The sequence below is a fragment of the Bos javanicus genome, chromosome 16 (genome assembly GCF_032452875.1).
Source record: "Bos javanicus breed banteng chromosome 16, ARS-OSU_banteng_1.0, whole genome shotgun sequence".
In the NCBI taxonomy this organism is placed as follows: Eukaryota; Metazoa; Chordata; class Mammalia; order Artiodactyla; family Bovidae; genus Bos; species Bos javanicus.
This window is the reverse complement of record NC_083883.1, coordinates 55,496,728-55,514,271: the sequence shown is the minus strand read 5'-3', so window position 1 is coordinate 55,514,271 and position 17,544 is coordinate 55,496,728. Positions and strand designations below refer to the sequence as shown.

The window sequence follows — 17,544 nt, the reverse complement described above, 5'->3', positions numbered from 1 at the left end:
TAATGCTCAAAATCCTTCAACCTAGGCTTCAACAGTATGTGAAATGAGAACTTCTACACATACAAGCTGGATTTAGAAAAGGTAGAGGAACCAGAGATCAAATTGCCAACATCTGCAAACTTGTATGCAGGTCAAAAAATGGAACAATGAACTGGTTCAAAATTGGGGAAAGAGTACATCTGGTGACATATATTGTCACCCTGTTTATTTACCTTATATGCAGAGTACATCATAGGAAATGCCAGTCTGGATGAATCACAAGCTGGAATCAAGATTGCTGGGAGAAATATCAACAACCTCAGATACACAGATGATACCACTCTAATGACAGAAAGTGAAGAGGAACTAAAGAACCTCTTAATGAGGATGAAAGAGGAGAGGGGAAAATCTGGTTTAACATCCAGCATTCAAAAACTTAAGATCATGGCATCCAGTCCCATCATTTCATGCAAATAGAAGGGGGAAAAGTAGAAACAATGACAGATTTTATGGGCTCCAAAATCATTTCAGATGGTGACTGCAGCCATGAAATTAAAAGACGCTTGCTTTTTGAAAGAAAAGCTATGACAAACCTAGACAACATATTTAAAATAAAAAGACATCACTTTGCCAGCAAAGGTTTGTATAGTCAAAGCTATGGTTTGTCCAGTAGTCATGTACAGATGTGTGAGTTGGACCATAAAGAAGGCTGAGTGCTGAAGAATTGATCCTTTTGAATTGTAGTGCAGAAGAAGACTCTTGAGAGTCCCTTGGACAGCAGGGAGGTCAAACTAGCAATACTAAAAGAAAATCAACCCTGAATGTCCATTGGAAGGACTGATGCTGAAGCTGAAGCTCCAATAGTTTGGTCACCTGAGGTGAATTGCTAACCCATTGGAAAAGACCCTGATGCTGAGAAAGATTGAGGGCAGGAGGAGAAGGGGGCAACAGAGAATGAACAGAGAATGAGATGGTTGGATGGCATCACCGATTTAATGGACATGAGTTTGAGCAAACTCCAGGAGATAGTAAAGGATGGGCAAGCCTGGTGTGCTGCAGTCCATGGGGTCGTAAAGGGTTGGACATGACTTGGAGACTGAACAACAACAACAGCAATTATTTAGTATTAATAATAAGTGACATAAAATGAAAATTATGTGACCATAAATATCAATTTAAATGTGTTAATCATTATTTTTGAGTATATTGAGTTAGTTTTGAATAATTATGAACATTTTTGATCAATAAGGTGGGTTGATTTTTGAGGATTTCCATATTTTTCTCCAAATTGGGTCAATTTATTTTTTATGTTTTTATTTTTCCGATTTTATTTTTGAGTGCTAGTGTTACTTCCCTATCCTTAAACAATCATGTGAATGGAAACCTATCTGTAGATTTGAAACAAATATCATTGGAGAAATGGTGTCTAGAACTAGTACATCACTGATGACATTTATTTGGGGAATGATTTCAGGACTGCAGGTGATGATGGCATTTTAAGAATTATTTTTAAAATTTATTTTTTATTCAGGTAATACTGATTTATGTAACATTATATGTTTCATATATTGAACATTAATGTTTCTACCTCTGTATACAGTATAGCACTATTATATTTCTACTTCTGTATACAGTATTGATGCTTTTGAACTGTGGTGTTGGAGAAGACTCTTGAGAGTCCCTTGGACTGCAAGGAGATCCAACCAGTCCATTCTGAAGGAGATCAGCCCTGGGTGTTCTTTGGAAGGACTGATGCTAAAGCTGAAACTCCAGTACTTTGGCCACCTCATGCGAAGAGTTGACTCATTGGAAAAGACCCTGATGCTGGGAGGGATTGAGGGCAGGAGGAGAAGGGGACGACAGAGGATGAGATGGCTGGATGGCATCACCGACTCGATGGACGTGAGTTTGAGTGAACTCCGGGAGTTGGTGATGGACAGGGAGGCCTGGCGTGCTGCGATTCATGGGGTCGCAAAGAGTCGGACATGACTGAGCGACTGAACTGAACTGAACGATACAGTATAATTTCCGTCTATCACCATATAGTTGACCTCCTTACCCATTTCACCCTCCACATCCTCCCTTTACCTCTGGTAACCACTACTCTAATCTCTATATTTATGCATTTCTTTTTGTTTGGTTTGGTTTGTCCATTTATTTTTATTATTTTTATTCATTTTTATATCATATTATACATATGAGTGACATTATATGTCTTTGTGCATCAGATTTATTTCACTTAGCATAATTCTCTCAAGGTCCATTCATGTTGTTGCAAGTGGTAAGCTTTCATTGTTTTTATGGCTGAGTAGTATTCCATTGTGTGTGTGTTTATATATATGACTTCATACATGCTTATATATATATATATACACACACACACAATGAACTACTACTCAGCCATAAAAACAATGATACCTTGCAGTTTTTCTCTGGTGACGCTAGTGAAAAAGAATCCGTATGCCAGTGCCTGCAATGCAGGAGACATGGGTTCGATTCCTGGGTTGGAAAGATCCCCAGGAGTAGGAAATGGTAACCCACTCCAGTATTCTCACCTGGAAAATTCCATGAACAGAGGACTGGTGGGCTATAGTCCATTGGGTCACAAAGTGTAGGATACAACTAAATGATTGAGTAGATACACATATATTTCTTCATCTGTTCATTCACTGATGGGAAGTCCAGTTATTTTCATATCTCAACAATCATACATAATGTGATGAACATAAGGGTGCATGCATGTATCTTTTCAAACTGGTGTTTTCATCCTGTGTGCTAAGTTGCTGCAGTTGTGTCTGACTCTTTGCCATCCTATGGAGCACAGCCCACCAGACCCTTCGGTCCATGAGATTCTCCAGGTAAGAATACTGAAGTGGGTTGCCATGCCTTCTTTCAGGGGAATCTTCCCAACCCAGAAACTGAACCTGTGTCTATTATGTCTCTTGCATTGGCAGGCATTAGTGCCACCTGGTGTTTTCATATTCTTGAATAAATACCTTGTTTGGGGTGTAACTGGATCATACAGTAGTTCTATTCTTAATTTTTTGAGGAACCTCCACACTTTCCCATAGTGGCTGCATAAATTTACATTCCTATCAACAGTGTAAAAGGGTTCCCTTATCTTCACATCATCACCAACACTTGTTATAGCTTGTCTTTTTGATAACAGCCATTCTAATATGGGTGAGTTGGTATCTCACTGCGGTTTTGATTTGTATTTCTCTGATAGCTAGTGATGTTAAATGTCTTTTCATGTGCTTGTTGGTCAACTGTATGTCTTCTTTGGAAAAATGCCTATTCAGGTCCTCAACCCTTTGGATAATGTTTGCTCTTTAGTTGCTGAGTTGTATGAGTTCTTTATGTATTTTGGATATTAATCCCTTATTAGATATATAGTTTGTGAATATCTTTTTATGTTTGGTAGGTTGTCTTTTCATTTTGTTGTGCAGAAGCTTTTTAGTTTAGTGTAGCCCCATTTGTTTAATTTTGCTTTTGTTTCCCTTGCTTGAGGAGATGTATTTAGAAAGATATTGCTAAGACTGACGTCAAAGAGCATGCAGCCTATGTGTTCTTCTAGGAGTTTTGTAGTTTTGGTTCTTACATTCAAGCCTTTAATCCATTTTGAGTTGATTTCTGTGTATGGTGTGAGGTAGTGATCTAGTTTCTTTCTTTCTTTTTTGCCTGTGGCTGTCCAGTTTTCTTAAAACTACTTATTGAAGAGACTGTTTTCCTCCACTGTATATTCTTTGTTTCTTTGGATGATGGCATTTTTGAGGAAGTGCAGAACTATATTGTAACTCTGGGATAGCTCAATAAAATACTTCTACTTTCTACTTTTCCCTTTTCCTTCCCTCTCTGCCTCTCTCTCTCCTTTTTTCCTTCCTTTCTTGTCAAGACTCAAATGTCTCATGTTTGAAACACATGTTTTCCTTTTGAAATTCTTCTGTAGTGCCACAAACTGCCATTTATACACAATAGAACCTAGGGTACTGCCTGGCATTTATTAGGTCTCAATATTTGCTTATTGAACTGAACAAATTGCCCAGATTACATTAAATTTGTTATAGCCCTGAAGTTTGTTCTCTAGTTGTCATATGAATAAGAGAGAATCTTCTCACCTCTTCTCTAATATATAACTGTATTTAATGCTGTATTGTTTCCTTTTTGTAAGTTATGATTGTGTTTTAGAATAGTTTGTTCTCACTCTACTTTTATTCTTTCATATTACAGTATAATCATTTTTGTGGTTCTTTTAGATATAATTTTAAAAGTGTGCATCATAGTTCCTATCCTTTTAATTATATATCTGTTGCTGTATACTTATGTTGTTTTCCTATATTTTAATGCTATAAAAGTGCTACAGTGATTGTCTTGATATATAAGGCAATTTTCTTTAGTACTTTGCAATATTTCCTTAATGTATATTTTTAATATGTGAAATTACTGAGCCAAAGGACCCAGAGCATATTTATTAGGTTGATGAAAAAGTAATTACAGCTTTGAACCATGAATTTTAAATCATTATAACTAGACTCACACACATCTTTATTAATCAAAATAGGAACCATTACAATCAACAGATTTTTGCCAAAAAGAAATAAGTTTATATATTCCTGTAGTATGAAAATCCATGTTTCAAGATTCAACAGACTCCTGAAAAACATTTTCTACATCCTGCTGGTTGTAAAGTATTTTCACTGCAAGAAGTTGTCAAGATGCTTGAAGAAGTGGTAGTCAGTTGGCAATAGGTTGAGTGAATATGACAGATGAGGCAAAACTTTGTAGCTCAATTTGTTTAACTTTTGAAGCATTTGTTGTGCAATGTGCAGTTGGGTGTTATCATGGAGAATTTGGCCCTTTCTGTTGACCAATGCCAGGTGCACGCGTTGCAGTTTTCGGTTCATCTCATTGATTTGCTGAGCATACTTCTCAGATGCAATGGTTTCACTTGGATTCCGAAAGCTGTAGTGGATCAGATGGGCAGCAGACCACCAAGCAGTGACCATGATCTTTTTTTGATGTAAGTTTGGTTTTGGCAAATGCCTTGGAGCTTCTTCTTGGTTCAACCACTGATCTTGGTCATCATCAGTTGTCGTATAAAATTCAATTTTCATCACACATCACAATTCGATCAAGAAATGGTTTGCTGTTATTGCGTAGAATAAGATAAGATGACACTTCAAAATGACAGTTTTTTTGACTTTCGGTCAGATCGTGAGGCACCCAGTTATCGAGCTCTATCACCTTTTCAGTTTGCTTCAAATGCTGAATGACCATGGAATGGTTGACACTGAGTTTTTCAGCAGCTTCTCCTGTAGTTCTAAGAGGATCAGCTTCAGTGATCCTTTCAATTGGTTGTTTTCAGCTTCCAATGACCGGTCAATATGCTCCTCTTCTTCAAGGCCCTTGTCTCCTTTGCAAAACTTTTTGAACCACCGCTACATTGTGTGTTCATTAGCAGTTCGTGGGCCAAATGCATTGTTGATATTGTGAGTTGTCTCTGCTACTTTATAACCCATTTTGAACTCGAATTAAAAAAAAAAATCACTGGAATTTGCTTTTTATCTAACATTTTTTCTATAGTCTCAAATAAATTTAAAATAAATAGCGAGTAATAAGTCATTAACAAAAGAACATAAAATGAGAAGTGTGCATTAAAAAGATGTATAACATAACCACATTTATTTAAGAATATATTCCAATAGCAAATGGCAAATTTCAACACTGCAAAATCACAAGTACTTTTGCATCAACCTAATAGTTACTACTAATATTCAAGGTATAAAGCATTTTTAAGCCTTGTGATACATATAGCTGAATTGTGTTCTGAAAGGTTAACAGCTTTATGTACATATTCTTGCTTCCTTACCTTTGCGAGGATTGGATATTCCCATTAAAGTATTTTGGTATGAAAAAAATATATATCAATATTTAACATACGTTTTTTGTTTTTTAATTTTTACAATGTTCTGTTGGTTTCTGCCATCCAACAACATGCATCAGCCATAATTATACATATATCACCTCCCTCTTGAGCCTCTGTCGCCTCCCCCCGATCCTACCACTCTTGGCCATCACAGAGCACCAGATTGGGCTCCCTTTGTTATAGAGCAACTTCTTACCAGCTATCCATTTTACACACGATAGTGTATGTGTGCTGATGCTACTTTCTCCATTCATCCCACTCTCTCCCTCCCTCTCTCCGTCCACTAGTCCATTCTCTACAACTGTGTCTCCATTCCTTCCTTGCAAATAGGTTCATCAATATAATTTTTCTAGATTCCATATAAAGGCATTAACATACTATATTTGTTTTTCTTATTCTGACTTACTTCACTCTGTATAGTAGGCTCTAGGTTCATCCACCTCACTAGAATTGACTCAAATTCATTCTTTTTTATGACTGAGTAATATTCCATGGGATTTTCCAGGCAATAGTACTGGAGTGGATTGCCATTTCCTTCTCCAGGGGATCTTCCTGACCCAGGGATCGAACCTGGGTCTCCCACATTGTAGACAGACGCTTTACCATCTGAGCCACCAGGGAAGTCCTATATATGTACTACATATACATTTTTAAAGATATTGGTGAGGCTGAAATTTTAAAATGTATTTTGTTAATCATTTAAATTTTAAACCACAAATGATGCATTTTTCTAAAACCTACTTCAAACATCTTAAATACTGTGTTTTTCCCAAACACATTTATCCTGCTCAACCACTCTCTTTTCTGTTATCAGCCATCTTTCCCAGACTCATCAGTGATGGTTCATATTTCATCATCTCTATCCTAGCTCAACCCTCTCTCAACAGATGATTTTGCCTCCTACACACCAAAGCAACAGAGGTCATTAACTGAAACTTTGACTTCCCTTTCCTCTGCCTCCAAATGCCTGTTATGTGACAATGAACAGCAGTTAGGAAATGCATAACTCTGTAGGAGTAGAATCCCAAGGGTTGTCAAAGAATCCATGGGTTGCCCAGCTGAGAAATCTGGAAGTGATCCTTTGGTGGCAGTGAAGGCTCAAAACAACATTATCTGGTAGAGAGAGGGAAAGTTAGTCACTACCTCCATGCAAAATGTAATGGTTCCTTCCCTTTAGCAAAGTCAGCATTGAGTTAGCATCTAAGGCAGGAAATGCCACACCACTGTATCCACAATACTGCAGCAATGCAATCAGGCATCTCAGAAGGAACCAGGCCAAATTAGAATTTTAATATTTTCTTAAAATCCCTTACATCTTTGCCTTTGCATTTCCTATTTTTCAGCCTTCTGTTCATTCATTCAACCACTGTTTATTGAGACACTTTAAATGATTTTAAGTGAGTCAAAAACCCCTGTTTTCATGAAACTTACAGTATTCATGGAGTAAATGAGATAAATAAATGCATGGTATGATAAAAGGTGATATTTGCTAGGCAGTAAAAAGAGAATGAGGAGTTCTGGTGCAGAGGGGAATTGATGGAATTACAAATAGGATAGTTAAGGAAGACCTGTCTGATCATAAATTCTGAAAGAAATGAGAGTGTTAGCCATGCAGATATCTGTGAGATGAACCTAATGAACAGAGGGAAGAGAAAGTACTAAGGCTCTATGGCAGGAAGCAGCCTGATGCCTTCAAGGAGCAACAGGGAGCCCAGTGTGACTGGCAGAGTGCCTGAGGAGACAAATAGGATGAAAAGAGGTCAGTGGGGTAACAGAAACCATTCCTGGTAGTTTTCTCAGCCACTGTGATTAGTTTGGCTTTTCTTAAGGGTGAGGAGGGAAGTCACTGGATAATTCTGATGAGACATCAGTTCAGTTCAGTCGCTCAGTCTTGTCCGACTCTTTGTGACCCCATGGACTGCAGCACGCCAGGCCTCCCTGTCCATCTCCAACTCCCAGAGTTTATTCAAACTCATGTCCATTGAGTCGGTGATGCCATCCAAAAATCTCATCCTCTGTCATCCCCTTCTCCTCCCGCCTTCAATCTTTCCCAGCATCAGGGTCTTTTCAAATGAGTCAGCTCTTTGCATCAGGTGGCCAAAGTATTGGAGTTTCAGCTTCAGCGTCAGTCCTTCTATGACTATTTAGGACTGATCTCCTTTAGAATGGACTGGTTGGATCTCCTTGCTGTCCAAGGGACTCTTAAGAGTCTTCTCCAACACTACAGTTCAAAAGCATCAGTTCTTCGGTGCTCAGCTTTCTTTATAATCCAGCTCTCACATCCATACACGACTACTGGAAAAACCATAGCCTTGACTAGACGGACCTTTGTTGGCAAAGTAATGTCTCTGCTTTTTAATATGCTATCTAGGTTGGTCATAACTTTTCTTCCAAGGAGCAAGTGTCTTTTAATTTCATGGATGAGACATAGCAAGAGAATATGTAGAAATACGCAGTATGTCAGATGTTGAGAATTGCTTGGAGAAAGATAGAAACAAGAGAAAAGAAATGGTGATGTACCAGAACAAAAGAGAGAGGACCGAAATGAATGAAATTAGAAGTGAGAGGAGAAGTTACAACCAATATCACAGAAATGCAAACAATCATAAAAAATACTGAGAACAATTATATGATTACAAATTGGGCCATTTTGAAGAAACATATCATCTTCCAAGACTGAATCAGGAAAAACAGAAAAATCTGAGTAGACCAGTTAATAATAATAAAACTGAATGAGTAATTTAAAAACTATCAATAAGCTAAAGTCAAAGACCAGAAAGCTTCACGGGTGAACTTTACCAATATATAAAGAGCTAACATCAAGGGAGTGAATGCTTCCAAACTCATTCTATGAGGCCAGCATTACCCAGATACCAAAACCAAAGATACACACACACAAATTTATAGGCCAATATCCCTGACAAGCATAGATGCAAACTGCTCAACAAAATGTTAGCAAATCAAATTTAATAATGCACTGAAAGAATTATGCATTAGGATCAAGTAGGATTTGATTTGCAAATTGATTTGCAAATTTGCAAATTTGACTGATTTGCAAATCAGTCAGTGTGACACACCACATAACATTAATAAAAATCACATGATCATGTCAATAGATATAGAAAAAAAATTTGACAAAATTCATCATCCATTAATGATAAAAACTCTCTACAAAGTTGGTGTAATTGGAACATACCTTAACATAATAAAGGCTATTTATAACAAAGCTAACATCATGCTCAACAGTGAAAATTTAAAGCATTTTCTCTAAGATCACATTTGTTTAGTAGCATATGGTTTAGTCTCCACATGTTTGCAATTTTCCCATTTTCTTCCTGTATTTGATTTCCAGTTTTATACTATTGTGTTCAGAAAAATACTTAACGTAATTTCTATCATCTTAAATTTGTTGAGTCTTGGTTTTCTCCCCCTAGTATGTGATCTGTTCTAGAAAATGCTCTATATGCACTTGAAAAGAATGTGTGTTCTGTTTTTGGTTGGAATGTCCTGTAGACATTCCTTTCAACTTCAATTTATGTCTCACTGCTTCCTTATTGATCTTCTGTCTGGGTGATCTGTCCATTGATGTAAGTTGGCTGTTAAAGTCCCCTAATCTTATAATATTATTATCAGTTTCTTCCTTTATGTCTATAAATATTTGCTTAATTATTTGCTATATTAGGTGCATATATGTTAATGAATGATATTCTTTTTATATTGATCCCTTTATCATTATATAATGCCCTATTTTGTCTTTTGTTATAAACCTTGTCTCAGCCTTGCTCTCTGAAATGTATTGAGTGTTCCCACATCCAGGAGAAGGGGATGACAGAGAATGAGATGGTTGGATGGCATCCCTGACTCAATGGACATGGATTTGAGCAAACCCTGGGAAATAGTGAAGGACAGGGAAGCCTGGAGTGCTGCAGTTCTTGGGGTCACAAAGAGTGGGACATGACTTAGCCACTGAACAACAAAACACCCAGGCTCAGGCTAGGTGCTTACAGACACAGTGCCTTTGTTTCACCCAACAACTCCATGGGGGTACTATTATTATCCTTCCCATTTTACAGATTTGAAAATGAGGGATCAGAGAGTATAACTTGCTCATGATCAGAATGCTGGCATTCAGCAGGATACAAATCCAAGTCTTACTAACTCAGGGTTTTTCAACCTCAATACTATTGATACATTGGACCAGAAAATTCCTTGTTCTGGGGACCATTCTGTGCACTGTACAATGCTTCCCAACATCTCTGGGGTCCACCTGCAAGATGCCAGTGCCAGTCCCCACCCCACGGAGTGGCGAAAACCAAAAATGCCTCTAGACATGACCAGATGTGCCCAGGGGGGCGGGGTAAAATCCCCTTGTTTAAAAACCACTGCCCTGACATGAGGGTGGGGGAGGTGGGAGAAATGGCAGACATCATCATTATTACAGAGGACGAGGGACTGTGTGGTTAGGGAAGATTCTGAATGCTGATATCAATCTCTGACCCAATCTGGAAAGAGGTGAGTTCAGTTTTTTCTTCTCTGCTTTATGATGAAAAGGACAAAGCCTGTTCATTCATTCTTTCATTCAGTAGACACTGCTGAGCACCCACTAAGTACCAAACCCTGATCTAGCTTTTGAGGAGAAAGCGAGGAACAAAACAAAAATTCCTGTCCTCACAGAGGTTACATTCAAGGTAATATGTGAACAAGTGAAGCATGTGGTATCCCAGACAATGATAAAGGCCATAGCAATAGAGTATGCAGGTGGGCCAGGGTGGGTATAGGAATACTGGTGGGGACTTACAATGTTAAATAAGGTGGCCAGGTTTGGCCTCACTCAGAAAGTGACATTTGAGCAGAGACTCACAGTAGGGGAGTGATTGAGGACAGCTGAAGTCTCAGGGAAGAATGTTGCACACGGAATAGTAAGTTCCAAGGCCCTGGGGCCTCTGGGAGGTTGAGGATTAGTCAGCGCAACCAGAGTGGAATTAGGAGGTGGTGAAGAGGTCAGAGTGTTAGTGGAAGGAACACTGTGTATGATGTCCACATTCACTTTGTTATTGTTCCGCCTCTAAGTTGCATCCGACTCTTTGCAGCCTCATGGACTGCAGCATGTTAGGCTCCGCTGTTCTTCACTATCTCTCAGAGTTTGCTTGAACTCATGTCCGTTGAGTCAGTGATGCCATCCAACTGTCTCCTCCTCTGCTGCCCTCTTCTCTTTTTGCCTTCAGTCTTTCCAAGCATCAGGGTCTTTTCCAATGAGTTGGCTCTTCCTATCAGGTGGCCAAAGTATTGGATCTTCAGCTTCAGCATCAGTTCTTCCAATGAATCTTCAGAGCTGATTTCCTTTAGAACTGACTGGTTTGATCTCCTTGCAGTCATTTAGCTAAGGCCATTTCTAGTAGCAGTGCTAGATGCAAACTTGGACTTTGGAGTTCTCCTTTCCAGCTGGGTCAGGTTGCACAAGCCACTTTGTCCTCTGTATGGGCCCTGTCCTAAAACCAGGCCCTCACCTGAGTTTGTGACTCACCTGGCTGGACCAATGCTTGCAAGATATGGGAAGGTGGAGAGTGCAGGTGGTGGTTTATAAGTGGAGCACATCAGCTGTCTCCCAGCTGTATCAAATGGTCCTGTCCTGAGCACAGTCTCCTCTTGGCCTCTCCCACGGTAGAAACAGCAGGATGTTGATCTCGTTCTTCCTCCTGCTCCTTGCTATAGCTTGTGTGGCCTCCGTGGGTGTCGGACTATGGGTCTTCAGCAACCACTTCCTCACCACAGATATCCCTGCTGCCATCAGCCATCCAATGAGACTGCGGGTCCTCAACTGCATCCTCCAGCTTTTGATAACATGGGTGAGTTTTGTGTTTTGTTTGTCCCCTCCTCCAGAGAATAATATCCCTGGGTCAGGAAGATCCCCTGGAGAAGGAAATGGCAACTCACTTCAGTGCTCTCGCCTGGAAAATCCCATGGGAGGAGCCTGGCAGGCCTTTGCAGTCCATGGGGTTGCAAAGAGTCGGGCATGACTGAGCAACTTCACTTTCTTTCCAGATGATTAAGAGCAGATTAAGAAAACAAAGGGCTGCCCTGGTGATTTAGACAGTAAAGAATCTGCCTGCCCTTGCAGGTTTAATCCTTGGGTCAGGAAGCTCCCCTGGAGAAGGGAATGGCTACCCATTCCAACATTCTTGCCTGAAGAATCCCATGGACAGAAAAGCCTGGCGGGCTACAGTTCACAGGGTCGCAAAGAGTCAGACATGACTGAGCAACCAACATTAACTAGAAAAAGAACATACCAGTAGCTTTCAGTTAAACTAACAGTCACATCATGGCTATGGAGGCTGACGGTGTATTACCAAACCTGAAGATTTTCTATTGGATAACATGGTTCTTAACCTCTTCCTGATGTTTTTCAAGCTGGCCTGGGCTAAGAGCCACAACATTCCAAAAATGATTCACTTTCTCAGATAACAGAGAAATTCCACCCCACCTCCTGTCTTATTTTCTCCATGACATCCACCATTCTGTGGAGTGGTGAAGACAGGGATAATTGTTCTGAATTTGGGGCCTGTGTTGGCTACCTGCTACCTAGAACCCGCCAACCACAAAATAAAGAGATGCAGCAGATGAGTAAATGAGTAGAGATGAGTGCAACTCCAGAATGTGACTTTTTAGAAAAATACTTTATTGCTTTTGAGAGATGGAAAACTCTTTCTGTAATATAGTCAGATTCTGCTCATTGTTGCTGGTTTGTATAATTTAATCAAATACTTGTAAGTATATCATGGCAAGGATTGTGTAAATATTGCCAATTAGTATTTGCTGTGATTTTCCAGAGGGCTGATGGAGATTGAATACAGAAGATACATTTTAGTCTCTTACTTCATGAAAAGTGATGGCAAGCACTTGTTCTCAATGTAACCTTGATGCAGGAGAACTCAGGGGCCAACTTTCTTACCTGTAGGGTCAGCTTGTATGAGATGGGATGGTTCACTCCTGTGGTTTTCCTGGCCTTGACTCTCATAGTCTACACTTTGGGTTTCCAAATACAGTGACTCAATTTCCTCATCTGCAGGATCAGGGAAAGTAAGAGACCCAGCTTCATAGCACTTGGTGGGTACGTAATGAGTTAATCTACTCAGAGTGGACTTTATGTGCCCAGCACAGAGTAAACCATCCATAAATATTAGCCTTATTGCTATTTTTTGATTTTTTTTCCTACAAAGTTGTGTAACTGCTATGTATCATTCTCCCTTTCCAGCTCTGAGGATTAGTGATGAGTGAGAGAAATAAAGCCCCAGACAGAGGTGACTTGCAGGCAGTCTGAACACTCAGGGCAGTGCCAGGTGGGGAGTCAGCAATAAATAAGCAAACTTGCTACAAATAAACCAAATGACAAAGTGGGAGGTGCTGTGAGGAGAGTAAAACAGTAGGGCTACAGTAGAGTATAGTAGGGTTTCTTAACCTGGAGTTCCTAGAACCGCCAAGGGTAACAGAATGCAGAGTCCATGAGTTTGGATGGGGTGAAAATTGCCCCATTTTCACTTAACATCTAATGCAAATGTGGTATTTCCTTCCATCATGCATGAAGGGAACAAATCACCATTGGGACAGCAGAACCCTCAACTTTGTCAGCAAGAGGAATCACGGATATTCTCAGAGCCTATTACAGGCATAGCAGATTGCAAACAATCGCATGTGTACCTTGTTCTTTTGAAATTATGATAGTATTAGACCAGCCACTAGATCTTCTATTTAGTATGCTAATAAGGAAGTACTGAAGGTATATTATTACAGCATACATTTACTCTAGTATTTTGATAACTATATTTCAGTAAAATGTAATAATCCTATGTATTTATTTTATATATTCAAATGTATTCTGTGAAAAGGCCACAAACTTTGCTAAAAGCCCAAATGCCCTTGGTACAGAAAGGATGAGGAACCACTAGAAAGAGAGTGCCTGGGGGAGAGCCCACATTACTTGTTTATATTTTTTATCATGCAAACTTACAGATATAACCCAGAGAGAATAGTATAAAGACAGGAGACAGAATAAAGATGGGAGACAGAATAGTATAAAGAAGCCTCAGACATTCAACTCATTATTCATGATTATTGATTCCCAACCAATCTTACTTCATCTGTGCCCTTACGTTTTCCTTCATTCCCATTTCCTTATAAGTAGATCCCAGATATCATATTATTTTTATCTAAAAATATTTCTCTAGGTATTTCTAAAAAATAAGACCTCCCTCTGCCCCACCATCCCTTTAAAAAAACATAACCACTATGCAATTACCACTCTTTAAAATAGCAGCAGATGCTTAGGATGGCTATCATGACCAGAATGGTCCAGAAAGGCCTCCCTGGGAAAAGACCACATGTGCAGGCTGAGGTGGGAGCCTTTCTAGGGTCCCTTGAAGGGTGACCAGAGCCTGGTTTGTGGGGCTGGGTGTCTGAAGAGAGAGGATTGAGAGGTGCTGGTACTGGAGCAGTGAGGGTCTCAGTGAGGATGGATTTTCTGCAAGTGATGGAGGCATAGTGGGGGACTTGCAGGCTTGTGATCCAGTCTGCAGCCACTCTGCAGAGGGTACTGTGGTGGTAGAGCCCTGGCACAGCACATTCTGAAACCCTTCTCATCCCATTTCCTTTTCTCTCACCAACAGGGGCTGATTTTTGAGAAACTGAGAATCTGCTCTATGCCCCAATTTGTCCGTTTTGTTCACGATCTGCTGCCACTAAAGAAGCATCCAGATGTGGTGGTCAAGGACCTCCGGTTTGGGACGATCCCGGTGAAGCTGTATCAGCCCAAGGCACCCGCGAGCGGTCTCAGGCCTGGCATTGTGTTCTACCATGGTGGTGGGGGCATCCTAGGGAGCTTGAGTAAGAGTCCTTTCCTTAGATCCCTTGCACAGATGTCCCAGAGCACAGCCAGGTGGACACACCTTTCAGCAGGAGGTGGCACTCCTATCATCTTCCTGAGGTCTCAAAGCTGCTATAATGGCCAGGGGACACCAGGACAGTTACCGGGGCCCAGATCATATACATATGTATATATACCATGCTGCTGCTAAGTCGCTTCAGTCGTGTCCGACTCTGTGCGACCCCATAGACGGCAGCCCACCAGGCTCCCCCGTCCCTGGGATTCTCCAGGCAAGAACACTGGAGTGGGTTGCCATTTCCTTCTCCAATGCATGAGAGTGAAAAGTGAAAGTGAAATCGCTCAGTCGTGTCCGACTCTATCGACCCCATGGACTGCAGCCTAGCAGGCTCCTCCGTCTATGGGATTTTCTAGGCAAAAGTACTGGAGTGGGGTGCCAGTGCCTTCTCCGATATATACCATACATATATATTAAGGATTTCTCTGGTGGCTCAGATGGTAAAGCGTCTGCCTGCAATGTGGGAAACCCGGGTTTGATCCCTGGGTTGGGAACATCCCCTGGAGAAGGAAATGGCAATGCACTCCAGTACTCTTGCCTGGAAAATTCCGTGGACAGAGGAGCCTGGTAGGCTACAGTCCATGGGATCACAAAAAGTCAGACATGACTGAGTGACTTCACTTTCTCTGTCTCTCTCTCTATACACACACACACACACACACACACAATTCACACAACATAAAATTCACCATTTTAAAGTGTACAATTCGGTGGTATTTAGTACATTCAAATGTGTGACAACCACCTCTATTTAGTTGTAAATAAGGATTAAAAACAATGAAAACACAAGTGTATTTCACAATAGGTATTGCTTGAGACAAATTTCTGGTACAGACAGACAGGAGGACCAAAGAGTAGAGGAAAATTAGTGAGGGGGGGGATGAGTACAAAATTGGGTCAGTGTTAATATGTCTTAATTTTTTCTATTGTGGAGAAATTAGGGAGAAAAAACACCTTTACATAGTACTTCTTGATCTGTGGAATGCCAGAGTCTCTTTGCTGTAGACTTTGAGAATAAGGGATTTAATACAACCGTGGTTTTGTTATGGTTTGCATAATCAATGATAGTGAGCCAATATTTATTTGTTGACATTATTAATATTTACATGGCAGATACTATGGAATCTGTGTAGATGCATAATCTTTTTTGTAAATTTTTTTAAATTGTAGTAAAAGCCACATAATATAAAACATATTTATTGGTACAGTTCAGTGGCACTAAATACATCCACATTGTTGTACAACTCTCACCATCATCTATTTCCTGAATTTTTTACCTTCCTAAACTGAGTCTCTGTCCCCATTAAACACTTAGTCCTCATTTCTCTTCCCAACACGCCAGTGGACCCTGGCATCTACCAGTGTACTCTCTGAATATGAATTTGACTATTCTATATTCTACATACCTCGTGTAAGTGGAATCAAACAGTATTTGTCTGCACCGAATATATATTGGAAAGCATCTCATCTAAGTTCCCAGCAACCCTATCACTGTCATTATATCCATTTTACAGAAGAGGAAATGAAGCCTCAGGGAGGTGAAGGGACCCACCCGGTACAACTTTAGGTCAAGCTAAAAGGAGGAAAACTTGGGATCTGAACTCAGGTCTGAATCCATAGCTCACCCACTGAACTACTGTACTCCATGGTCAGACATCTTCTCAGATGCTGTGAATGCACTGTAGAATCGATAGGGTTGCAAGTGTGGGGTGGGGGTGAATCTTAGAGAAAGCTGTTGAGACAGCTCGACAGACGAGAGTGAGAAAGTAGAGAGGAAGGCTGACTACAGCTGGAGGAGAATCTGCAAACCCTTGTTAGAATCAACCCAGCCCTTTGACCTCTGAGGTTATCCTTAAGAAGGGGCAGGTGAGGATGGCTGGCAAAAGGAGCCCACTTAACCTCCCTTGCTTGAACGTTTCAAACCTTTTATTTTTTAGAAACATACCATGGCATATGCTGTAACTTGTGCAAGAAGAGTGATGCAGTGGTTCTAGCAGTTGGGTGAGTAAGGCAAGGGTGGAGAGATGCTGGGATTCCAGGAGCCCCAGGGGCAATAAAGGGGAGGGAGCCAGGAGTCTGTGGCAGGCAGGTGTTGAGGGATGCCAGGAGCACAGGATGGGCTGTGAGATGATGGTGAGCAGGAGGGCAGGGAAGAAAGAGAGGAAGGGAGAAGCAGGGAGAGGCAGAGATGGGGCATTCCTCCTGCAGGTGGCCCTTGAAAGTGAAAGTGAAAGTCGCTCAGTCGTATCCAACTCTGTGCGACTCCATGGACTATACAGTCCATGGAATTCTCCAGGCCAGAATACTGGAGTGGGTAGCCTTTCCCTTCTCCAGGGGATCTTCCCAACCCAGGGATCAAACCCAGGTCTCCTGCATTGCAGGCAGATTCTTTACCAGCTGAGCCACAAGGGAGGATGCCTTTAGAGCATTGCATCATCTGGAAACTGGATAGGGGGTGGTATTTGCAAAGTACATCTGGGTGGTCTTTGCAAAGTACATCCGGGGCAGAACTTCACTACCAGTGCATGTCTGGGTGGAATACTGTATGTGAAGCAGAACAGCCCTGCACCTTCTACACACTGAGTACCTCCCTCCACCAAATGTACACAATGCCCTGCACTGTAACCAGGACAGCCTCAAACACTGCCACATCATTTCCATGCTCCAGAGAGGGGGATCCACCCTGGTGAGACCCACTGAAGGAAG

The 17,544-nt window shown here is 40.8% G+C and overlaps 1 protein-coding gene across 9 annotated transcripts in view; it reads left to right on the top strand.

The window, feature by feature from the left end:
* The window catches only part of AADACL3 (arylacetamide deacetylase like 3), a 160,597-nt gene that overhangs the window by 139,309 nt on the left and 3,744 nt on the right, over positions 1-17,544 (top strand). For all 9 annotated transcript variants that reach the window (XM_061383255.1, XM_061383254.1, XM_061383259.1 and 6 more), the window contains 3 exons: positions 11,618-11,751; positions 14,566-14,782; positions 16,776-16,839. In XM_061383255.1, the coding sequence (XP_061239239.1) occupies positions 11,618-11,751; positions 14,566-14,782; positions 16,776-16,839 (415 nt within the window). The remainder of the gene's footprint in view (positions 1-11,617; positions 11,752-14,565; positions 14,783-16,775; positions 16,840-17,544) is intronic.